This window comes from Branchiostoma belcheri, unplaced genomic scaffold (assembly GCF_001625305.1).
Source record: "Branchiostoma belcheri isolate BF01 breed outbred unplaced genomic scaffold, Haploidv18h27 scaffold11, whole genome shotgun sequence".
Lineage (NCBI taxonomy): Eukaryota > Metazoa > Chordata > Leptocardii > Amphioxiformes > Branchiostomatidae > Branchiostoma > Branchiostoma belcheri.
In genome coordinates, this window is record NW_017802491.1 from 3,072,317 (window position 1) to 3,084,458 (window position 12,142).

A 12,142-nucleotide genomic window follows, 5' to 3' on the forward strand; every position below is an offset into this window, starting at 1 on the left:
AGGAGTCTGTCTTCATAACAAGGCTAATCTTTCTAAATAGCCTGAATGCATGAAGAAAACAACTGGACAACTGGCTAATGCTCCTGGGCTATAACTCTTTGTAGGCTCATAATGAAGTCCAGACTTTGTTAATTCTCTTCAAGTATGACTTATGGCCTCAACAGAATGCCTTCCAAGTAAAAGAGGTGACCCAGATCACTCCCAGAGCAGCCAGTTACTCTCTGCTAGACTTCTTCTGAAGAAACACTGATTTCAGTTGGCTCAGAGTTTTTACTGTAGTAAAGTTGGGTTACACAGCCAAGTGACCCTCAGTGGGGTACAGTCAACACTTCTCACGTATATTGCCAAACAACAGAGTTCGCACACTGCTTGGGGGAAAATTCAGCATAAGAATAAAACAGCATGTACCTTGCGAATGATTATGGCTGAATACACATAAAAGAAGGTATATTTGATAGTTTTAATTCATCATTGGCTTTCAGTTGATATGAACTTGGTTATCTCACTGCATTCCACACTTCTCACATCTTACATAACTTTCATCTGTTTCACACAGACTAACATATCAATCATCCCTTAAAAATTTTGGCCTGTCTTGTACATTATGTTTGGATTAGTGCATATCAAAGTTCCTACAGCAGACCATGGGTTATTCCTCTGGTTTAGATTTTATGGGGTCAAAAAGGTCACTGGGCAACTTTACCCAAACAGACATACATCACTTGCTGTTATAAGGTTTCCACCTCTAGTACATTTTTCTTATTGTCTTACTATAATTCAATCCACAGATGAGGTCAGTCCCTCCCAGCTTGCCTGAAGCACACATGTCTGAGGAAACACATTTTAAAGTCATGGGTTCTGTCACCTTTCATGACAGGAGAAGTCATCATCTAGTTGATGGGCACTCTTGTAAAGATTTTTGTGAGGTGACCTCTCACCGGTTGGTCTGGCTTACTGGGTAAGGTTTGAGGAGGAGGGAATGTTAGGTCAGGGTTAGGGCAGCGATGATGAGAGACTCCAACACACCATTTTCAAGACTTGACACCAGAAAATACAGTCAAGAACTGACAATGAAGGATGTAAAGAATTCTTGGGGTGATTGGATAAAAAGATAGAAAAACCATTTGTGCATGTTTTACTTTGTTCTGTTCTATTCTTTTTAGCTACTCAACGTACAGTACATGTATGCTCCAAAGAGGTACTGGACAAAATTTCTCATTCACAAACTTCTACACTCCTCTTATACATGCCATTACACATAAATTGCTGAATCTCAACATAGATGGAGTTAGTGAATTATACATTAACATCAGTTAAGCTCAGTTCCTGAAGATGGAGCTGATGCTCCTACAAAAAGTTAGGTTGGTTCTAGGATATTTCATTGCGTCTACATGTATGTTGCATACAAAGTATTCCAAATTAGCAGCTGGGTACATAGCCCTCAAGCTGCTTTATGCAATCCTTCACTTTATGGTTTTTACTGTTGTAGGGGTGTTGTCTTCACCCCAGAGATTATTTTTAGGGGCCAGGTCATTCCTGAGATATTTTGCCACCTGTGCGAGTAATTAAGGACATACTTTCACAACTGGCATGAGACTCTTAATTTTTTTTCGAACAAACTTTGGCCCATATTTGATCAGGCAATGTAGTAAATAGTGAGCTTCAAATCTAGATAACATATCACACTGTTTGCTTTTACAGGACCTGGTGTAACAATATGGTACCCTATATCTATGTTATTAGACATAACAGTAGAGTGTATGACTGATGTGTGGATAAAATGTCTGTGTCAGAAGGGTAATATTTATCAAATTAATCATTGTTACAACTTGACAAGTAAATTAAGCAGGCAGTGTAAAATAGACAACTCTTTAGCTCAATGTTTGGTTAGAGGCTAGGTAAGGTGAAAGCATCATAGTGTTGCTATACATTATATGTGAAACAGTGACTGCTTGTTGCCTCTGAGACGGTGTAGAAATGCAGGATAAGAATGGTTTCCTGGTCAGTGTTAACTGTCAGGACAGGATTGTCCAGTTTCCTGCTAACACACGTTGGCGGAAGCACAGATACATTCCATCTGATATAGAGAGGCTTAAAAACACAAATACAGCTACAGAGGAAACATGACTAAGATCCTGGGTGAGCTTGTTTTGGTGGAGGTACAGACATGCATGTATCATCATCATCATATAACAGAATCAGAATCTCCATCATTTGATGTAGCTATCAGATTTTTGTTTCAGTGATCACTTAATATATATAATTATGGAACATATGGAAAAGGGAATTATTTAAAAATCAAAATGGAAATAAAACTTTGAATAGAAATTCAAAAATTATTGGTTGGGGTATAGGTCTGACATCCATTATAATATTGTTGTCAACATAATGGGTTATCTCATGCTTTATGTTTTTCCATGTTCTACATGTAATTCCACTCTACTTTCCCTTCTTAATTGAAATACAACTAGCTTAGCTTAGCTTAGCTAGTGCAGACTGTTTTATATCACTGGTTTACATCTGCCTTCTATAAATATGGATGCATGGCAAGGTCTAAAAAATGGAGGATAACTGCATACTCTTTTTACAATATAACTTACTTACTTACTTACTTTATAATATAAAAGAAGAAATAATCCATTAGTCTTGAGACACAGTCTCCACAAGTACAGTCAAGTTAAGTTGTTCTTTGTGAATATACAATAAAACCTGGAACCTTTTAAAACCCAAGCAGCCATGCAGACCACAGTCACAGTGGGTCTCCTCAAGACACAGCATGACTTCTTAAGGGCCTTAAAAACTACACCCCTTATCCGTCTTGAACTTGACCTGTCTGGACCTTGGCGCACTTTATCACTGCCAAATGTAAAACTGTTGATATATGTGAGTAATCTTTTAATCCCTTAATCCTACAAGGTTGCATGGCTTGTAACAACTGGGAGGCAGACAGGAACAGAGGTCACCTTACTTCCAACATGGCTCCACCACAGGGCTTCCATGTGTACACAAGCCACTACAAAAACACCAGGACTGGCTTTCTGGGGCTTTGAAGTCTGTTTTTCATAATTGGCTCTGAGAGAAGTCAAAGAGGACTGCTGGTTATAGCTTTGTAGTACTGCTGGATTACCAAAAATATAAGTAGAAAAGAAAGTCTCCACACCAACGGAGTCACCGTTATCCACAAAGCTAAAACTTTTTCAGAAAGTTTTCAAGAGCTAGAATCAAACATAGCAAAACAAAACTGAGCCCCCCTAAGAAGACATAAAAGAGTCTTTAGCTTTTATGTGACAGTCATGATCAAGACTAGAGACCACAAATGTTACCCATTAGTACAGGAGGAAACTGTGACCTTTTCAAAGCCCACAGATTGAAGAGTACCTGATGTGGGCACAAATGTCGGCAATTACTCCCATCAAGTTTTACAGGATAATCAAAGCTACCCTGGAACTGATAAATCGGGATGATCTGGGGAGAGAGCTAAGTTTCACCCCTGGAGGTCCTTGTGCAAAGCCCTGATTTTCAGTACTTATTACCAAGTTTTTTAAGTTCTTTAAGAGTGGCATGGAAGTTTAGATTCTATCCATCCAAGCCGTAGTGTCAATTTGGACCAAGGCATCCAGAGTCGAGAATGATCAAGGAATCTCTTGGCACATATGTCTGTCTGGGATGTCCATGAATGTAGAATCCTCAGAACACGGACAGCTGTACCCCAGTTTTACAACAACCCTACATCATTGATGTGACACCTGATGGTGTTGGTGTCTCTGTACATTAGCATTCCTACAGTGATTCACCACAGGTGAGATCATTCCTGGTCACAACTTCTTCCAACTTCAGTTTCAATTGTACAGGACAGTAATTATTCACTGTATTAAAGTCATAACTCAAGGTACACCAAGCTAAATGTTGCTGAAATTTGGGACAGGGACTTACAAACCAAAAGTTTCTGTAACTTACTTGGAGATGTCTTCCTCCAGGAGGCTCCTCTTGCTCTCTCCGTCTGCGATTTTGTCGTGAGCGACCTTCAGGTCTGACTCCAGTTTCTTCTTGATCCTCTCCACCTCCTGCCGGATCTTCTTCTCCTCATCCAGGGCATCTTCCAGCTACAGGTGGGAGGGTAGAGGGGGAGTTACACACATGGTCTGGAGGAACAAGTCACTTAACAAGAGATGGAAGAATGGTATCCTGTATTGCTAAGTTGAATTATAAAGGAGAGGTACATAGTAAGGGATATGTAGGGACTACATATGGGCTTAATTATGCTAATAAAGATTGAGACATTCAGCTTTAATGGAATTTGAACTTGATATACTTCTTATTGCAACATACTCTTATGAATATCAGACTGTCTTTTGGGTCCTGTGATGTAACATCACCATCTGGTCGTGAGCAAGTACATGTTGTTGTTGGCAACTCATGTATAAATTTTGCTCCCAATAGTATAGTTCACTGGATAAGTTTCAATTCCTCTTTTGAAGTCTTAGTGCCAGCAGGCAGGAGGCAGATTGAAGGATAGACAATCACAAAACCATTATAGTTTGCCCAGGGATTTGCTTTGAGACAGCATATTATTAAGGACGCAATCTGATGCAACACAGCATGGCCTGTCCTTGGTGCTGAACGCCATCCACTCACATTACCTGTGAATGCAGACCTCAGGCATTTCTATCTTATCTTTCAGGCCTTATGCTCTGCATCTGCTTTCATTGTCAAAGCTAAAATAAGCTTTGTGAGAATACATGATCGAGGGACTTTTAAAGTAAAGTTGCTGATACATCCCAGTTTGATGTAGGGTTTGAAGTGTGTGATGACCAACAATGGAATATTGTCACGAATATAAAGGACCATTCTGGTGATAACACAGAAAGGGATTATGGAAGAAATAACATCCATGGCATGCTACAGGGCTCCGTCTTTCATCTCTTTTGCACATAACTGATATCACCAAGTTTCTTCATACACATCATAATTGAGGTCAGAGGGGCTGAAAGGAAACCTGTTGGTGGGGTCATGTTGAAATTTCCAGCAGACCAGTTTGTGATAACTCTCTTCAACAGAGTGATAAGATTACAGATAGGGATCACTCCTACTCATGAGTCATACATTTTCTAGATTAGGTATCAGATTAGAATTTGAAACTCCAAACAAACTGTTCAAGATCACAGGTCAGGAGCCAGGTTGTTACACAAAAAACACTAAGAACTGTTTCTGTTCAACAGCTGCACTCTAATACAGGTACATGTAGATGCATATCTGCACACAAATGTGTTTATGTGTACATTTGTTTCTTTTTTCCAAGAACAATATCATGTTCCAAGGATGTATGAATCAAGGCTTAGTGTCTGATGTACAAGACTGATGCATAACATCAGACTCTATAGCAACCTACATGTGCCTGCACACCTGGGGTGTTATGCCCCAGGCAGTTAAACTGGTTTGTGAAGACGAATGCAGGTGGTGTACAAAGGTGAAGGGTACTGACCTCATCAAGAGTGGTCTCCAACTTGACCTTAACCTTATTAAGGTGGTTGACCTTGTCCTCTTCAGCTTGTAAGTCTTCCAGGGTTTGCTGTATAAAAAGGACAGATTATTTAATTATCTTAATCTGTTGCAACAGTCATAGAGCATGAAAAAAGATAACTACATCAACCTTACAAAACATGGCATTCCTGTGGTAAGTAACAGGGCTACACATGTCTACATGATGATAGCTTTGATATGCTGCCACATTAAAGTTGTATTATTGCCGGACAGTGATCGTAAAGAATTTCCTAGAATGTTGGCAGTTAAGATAAGCAAAATATCTACACTTGTCAATCAGGAGCACCAGCCCATGTTTATGTACAATACTGACAGTTGAACCCTTTTCCAGATGTTAACATAGATACTCGGACACTCGGACTACAGGGGAGCAAGCAGACATTTTGCTGAAAGGGCTAGTCAGAAAGGAACAGAAACGAGTTCTTTGAATCGAGAAATGATGTCCCTTGCTTAAGAATATTACATCAATGTTGATATATCACAACAGCAGTTACGAACATGAAGTAAATAATGAATAATAAACATGAAACATTTCAAAATTTGTCAGAACACACAAGCAACCTATACAGTGATTGCTTCTGCTAACAATAAGAAACAGTTATTGAATGGATAACACAGCCTGGAGTCCAGTCTTGTTATCTTTAGTTCACTTTAACGGTTGCTACCCTGTTAGTAGCGACCTTTGCCAATTTAAGCTAACAAGACTGGACTCCGGGCTAAGATAACTGGCTTCTTGTACCTTACACATTAATGACTCCTCTGAAATGAACAACTCCAAGAGTATATCCTCTGCCATTGGTACACAGTTGTGGAGGACCCACCAGTAAGACCAGCTACCGAATGGCTACTACAGAGCCTTGTCTGGAGATAAAACAGGCTACAGTGTGGGAGTCTTTGGTAGTGCGATCACAGAAAAGGCTTAGAAAGTCCAGCTGAGGGCAGGGCCTGCACATGTATAGTGTTACTTCCTACACAGGGTTGGTCCCTTTGGTAATGGTGGTTCCTCTACCCCAGGGAGTACATCTGAAGAGTCTGGACCACTTGTTCAGATAGGTTGCAGTGTACTACAGGAAGGGGGAAATGACTAGCAGATGGGGAAACACAGACTTTCCAATTAAAACTTGAAGGACAGGAGGTACAAGGGGTAGCTACCATGTCAAAGAGATGCCGCTGTGCAGAGACAGAAAAATTTATGTCCTCAGAGATTAGTGGGATAAAACATGCTGCCAGGTATTCCATATTGTACATTGGCAGGTATCTCTGGAAACAATCTAACACCAGTAGCTAATCAATGGTAGGATAACAAAATTTGTAAAAGCATTCCAACCAGACAAGTATGGGCATCTTCTTTTGGAAACCTTTATATATATATATATTTAAGAATGAATACAGCTTGTTTGTATCATATGACCAAAGGACTTGTAGACACAGCTATTTTGATGTGGTCATGTTGAAATTTCTGATGTGGACACATTTGTGATGCTGCCTTTCTTTTTAACAGCTGAACTGTATGAACCTGTGAGCTGACCTGAATGATCAAAGACTACAATCATACAGTAAAAATTGACCTTAATTGAAAACAAGTCCAGGAATTTGAAAAAGTATGAAAATCCAATCACCATATGACCTATTTTTCCCAATCTAGCTATTTGAACACATGTGTTTGATTGCATTTATTTTAGAAGTCAATGATGCTCCTAATCTAACTGTAGTATCTTAAGAAAAAAAATGTTTGAGTTCGGTGACACAAGGAGCCACCAACATGTAGGGCATCTTTGTACTCAAACATTGTTGCCTTCGACGAGAAGGCTATGAAATCGTTTTGGCACTGTTTGACAGATTATGCACGATACATTTTGAAGGCATGGTCCGAGGTTCACGATTTTTGGCAGGCAGGTTGTCTTAGTGATGGGCATTGTCAAATGGAACGAGTTGTGATAGAAAAGGTACAGGCCGTACATGTACAGTAATGTGACTAACTGACCTGAACTATCGATGTCATCAAATTTTCCACCTGAAGAACACATAACCCCTGCAAGAAGTCATACCTGGTTGAGTTCCTCCAGTTTCTTCTTCTCCTTGGTGACTCTGTCGATGGTGTCCTCCTTATCCACCAGCTCAGCCTCCAGCTGCCCACACTTGCGATCATAGTCCTGCTTCTCACGCTCCACCTGCACACACACACAAACACCACTCCATAAATCAGTCAGGCAAAAACATCAACTTAACACTTGGGTTGAAACTATGAAATACAATCTTGACATACACATCTTGATTTTATCATATCAGCTTTAGTCTTTGTAGCAAAAACAAAAGATTATCCCTTAATATGCTTGACTTAATTGTGACTCAACATACAAACTCATGGCATGTTACACTGTCATTACTCCACCAGCCTGCTTATGAAAAGTCACAGTGCAAATGCCATGGTCAAGGTTAGTCCTTAATTACAATTATTTTGAAACACACAGTCAGTGTTGATATGACATGGTTATTCGGTATCACATTAACTAATGACCTTTGTGAGCAAATGTATGCTCTAATGAACCTGTGCAGACATGTCAGGTAAGATAATATCTTAATAAGAAGTAATGTGCTGCTGGTTAGACTGCTGATGATACAGTCCAGTGATGCTCAAGTTCACTGGTACAGTGGCACAGCCTTACTCAACTCAGGCAATCATTATGAAACTGGAATGCAGCAGACCTTTTAACCTTCATCGGTACTTTATCATTATAACCTACTTTGAAGTACTGGTAATGAGTTGAGGGCAACATTCACAGTAGAAAAGATACACACTGTAGTATAACTTGGCTCCATAATTATCATGAACTAGTAAGTAATTAAAAAATTCAACACTGTCATTGCACCAACACAACTGTACACTATCAATCAAAGTACAGGCACATACATGTAGTGTATAGGGTCTAAGGTTTGAATGGGGAACGTTCAATAGCCAGAGTGTATGACTCTGTCCTTTATAATGTACAGACGTATAATATAAGAACATTGTCCCCAAATGCAGTAGGTCAGAAAAATTAGAAATGTAACATGTAAGTTCAAAACTTTTGATGATGTGAAAACTTTGAAAGGTCGGTTAGAAAGCTTACAAGATTTACGGCCCTTCACAGCTGAACCACATGTAGAAAGTGCTCTAAATGACTTGAGGAATTAAATGTACTGTAAAGTTGACCTAACAGCTGTAGCAGACTGATCAATCTTCCACTAGTCTTATACCAACGGAAATTCCACATTACTGACCATGTCTAAGACACAAGCATGATGACATGGACAGTTTTTAAAAGAGGACACCAGGCCAGCAAATAAAAAGATTTCAAGATCGATCAGAATGATCTTGAGACAAAGTAGGCCACGAGAAAGGGATAAGGACTAAACTTTCCATTGCAAAATAAAACATGAGATGGTGATGAATCGAAAACCACACGACATAACCAGGTTACATGGAAAAGTGAATGCTAACTTACCATCCATGCAGCAGACAGCTTGTCCAGGGAGGATAAGGTTGTATTGAGGTCTGTTGTGTTATACTTTGCAAAGTTTGTTTCTATAACCTTTAGTGTCGCCATCTTAATTTCCTGAGGTTGGTCTGCACACTTGCAGACAGGATGTGGATCTTGCTGTGCAGCTCCAAAAGCAATCATGGAAGGTAATGTTGCCTCTCCTGCAGTGCCTCCTCCCCGGGATAGCCTGGCAGGCTGACTGAGGAGATCTAATAGGAATCAGGCCATATCACAGTCTGCCATGGAAACCAGCTCCTCCACAGGCACCACCAGCACCTGACTGCAAGGCCAAATCAGCTCCGCTCCACTGCCCTGGGCGGTCGACCTCTAAGACCACAAGCATAACTGCTGCATTAATCCAGCATAGTTTGGGACTGGTGATATCAGGAGCTTTTAGCCCTGGTGACCCCCAGCTTCCTTCTAACAATGTGGAGAAGAGCTGGTCTGAGCACCTTGCTTTAACTGATTGAATTCAGAAGTATCACCATGGCAACAGTGATGTAAACAAGGAAATGTTAACTTCCATTGGGGAAGTCTGACAACTAACTGCTTTTATCACAAAATGACTAATTTGATTCCATCTAATTGGCTCTCTCTTTCTTCAGTTCATTGCCTTCTTGGTTAAGATTTCTTGATGACCCTTCATTGAAGACAGATGTTTTATTGACAGTTGACGCAACTGTACTTGTACTTATGACATGACAGATGTGACTTGAAGCTTTCATTTGGCCAGACATATCACTTGGACTATGTTTCTGGACACAATGCTGACCCCAGGAGCCCTGCTCAGGTCTGTAATGGTGGAGTGTTGCTGTGAGGTATGTTAATCTGGATACTGTAATCCTGAGGTATTGCCTAGCTATGTCACAAAAGGACTGCAGGGTTTTGTCTCAAGTCTTAAGATCAAAGGTTGAAATATCAGAGCCAGACTTTCCACCCTCGGGGACAAAACAACCCTGACAACCAAGGCAAGCTGATACCCGCAGTGCTTTGTCTTGGACAACTTTCCTGAAGGTCACTGCCCACAGAAGTCGGGAAAGTCAAGGTCAAAACATGTGTTTGAAGTTCAGTTTCAAAGATGCATCCACATGACATCAGCACCAGTGGATGTTTCTCACAATGATAAGCTGGAAATGTTGAAGTCTCCACCACTTGTGTGGTGTCAGTCTGCAGGGCATACATAAATCCTGACAGAGTGTTCAGTTTCCCACTGAAGGACACTGGGATAATTGAGCAAATCCACTGAACTAGCAAAGCAAAGGTACTGGAAATTGGCTACTTTTACTTCTCTCACGTTTTATACAATCATTCTGCAAAAATGTTCTGGTTCCTGATGCAGAATGAATGGGTTGAACACAGAACATGACCACATTTGCAACAGGGGTGTTGCTACAACTAACGGTCATGTTTTGAATTAAGAATAGCAACAGGAACACCGTTATTACCTCAGCAAGTTTAAAAACACAACATTTTTAATGTGTCACAGGTACATGTAAACAGGTTCCTACATGTACCTACCTGCCTAAAAATAAGCTTTAATAGCTGCTGATACTATAGTTCACTCATCATACATATAAAATGTAAGATTTATATACAATATGGCTGTCCATCTATGATACACCTACATGTATCCCCCCCCCCATATAGCTACCTGTGCCTGTCTACAATATAAACCACTTAACCTTTCAAACTATTTGCATATGCAGTTAAGTATCTTTTGTAGACAGACCAGTCTTCAATGGCTAAGCAGTCCATATATCTTCTGTCCAGACATGTTTATTGCTGGAAAGGGTCAACAGGTCAGACGTTAACTCAGGTAGCAATCTTGATGAGAGTTCTGTTACTATTACAACCAAGAAAAAAGTCCACTTAAAAGATTGACTGGTAACACTTGTATTGGAGCAAAAACAACTTCAGTGGGTCATAATATGTAACAAACCTCCCCAGCAGACAACCCCCTGTGGTTGTTTGACCCATTAAACACAGACCAACTGACTCACTGAGTGCCAACATGAAGCTAGGTAATTCAACTGAGGAAGTCAATGTGTGTGTTGAGAGTATGGAAAGTCTCTGGCATTTAACTGATGGGCACTGCTCCTATATTTCAGGCATTCTGGCTAAAGTTCAGGTTACTTTGGGACTTCCCATATCTAGAAAATTTAGGCACAGGATCAAAAATGTCTGTGTCTGGACTCAGCCTGTCAGAGGTAGAACGACCTTAAGTTCAATTAAGATGCTCTTTTGTAAAGTGTTCTTCAACTTGCAGAGTAAAGATGTATGGGATTGTAATAAAGGCATTCATACAGGTATGGCAGCACATTTTGGAAACCCTTTGACGGATGATAGCAAAAGGTACCGTATTGTAGGTTGTCATCATAATCTCAAGCAAGAACTAAGCTGCTACTCAGTTGCTCAACTTTTTAACTACCCTAGGTGGCTTGCACACATGTTATTAGCAAATTGAAGAGATACAGGAGTTTTGGGAAAGTGCTTCTTATCTGGTCCCAATCAGGTCTGCAGAACCATTAGGACAAATGAAGACAGAGCTGAGGGATTTGAAGACCAGACACAGCACACACTTCTCTGCCCATTTACATGTGGGGCTTATCAGCCATGGATCAACCCACCACACCTCCCAACAACATTCACTCTGCAGTACAGGCAGTTTCACAGTCTTTATGCATAGCACTCTGAGAATATGGAATTTAGAATGCATCGAACGCGAAATTGATGAATGCTCAGTCTCAATGAGCATTAAGGTAACTTCTTCTTTCTAGGAAACACAGCTGAACATTTTGTATAGAGCAATACTAACAGTGTTCTGGGCTCAGACACATGTTCCAACTCCACCCTGACCAGACCACTCTTGGTTCAAGGCTACATAAATGTTTTGGCATATCACTAACCTTGCTGATGGGATGTTTCATTATATGATTCAGGTCAGAGAGGACAGATCCTCAGACAGGCAAGGACTGTCTGACTACCTTGGAATATTTGATGTTGCATTACTTCATGCAAAGCAGTCATTTTCAGGATAACTTCTAGTTGCATCCAAATTCAAGATATCATGAAGGTATAAC

The 12,142-nt window shown here is 40.3% G+C and overlaps 1 protein-coding gene across 3 annotated transcripts in view; it reads right to left on the reverse strand.

Moving 5' to 3' along the window:
* Positions 1 to 12,142, reverse strand: part of LOC109484665 (myosin-16-like) — a 59,404-nt gene that overhangs the window by 24,716 nt on the left and 22,546 nt on the right. For all 3 annotated transcript variants that reach the window (XM_019788024.1, XM_019788016.1, XM_019788031.1), the window contains 3 exons: positions 7,590 to 7,712; positions 5,483 to 5,569; positions 3,958 to 4,103 (listed from right to left, as the gene is read on the reverse strand). In XM_019788024.1, coding sequence (XP_019643583.1) covers positions 3,958 to 4,103; positions 5,483 to 5,569; positions 7,590 to 7,712 — 356 coding nt within the window. The remainder of the gene's footprint in view (positions 1 to 3,957; positions 4,104 to 5,482; positions 5,570 to 7,589; positions 7,713 to 12,142) is intronic.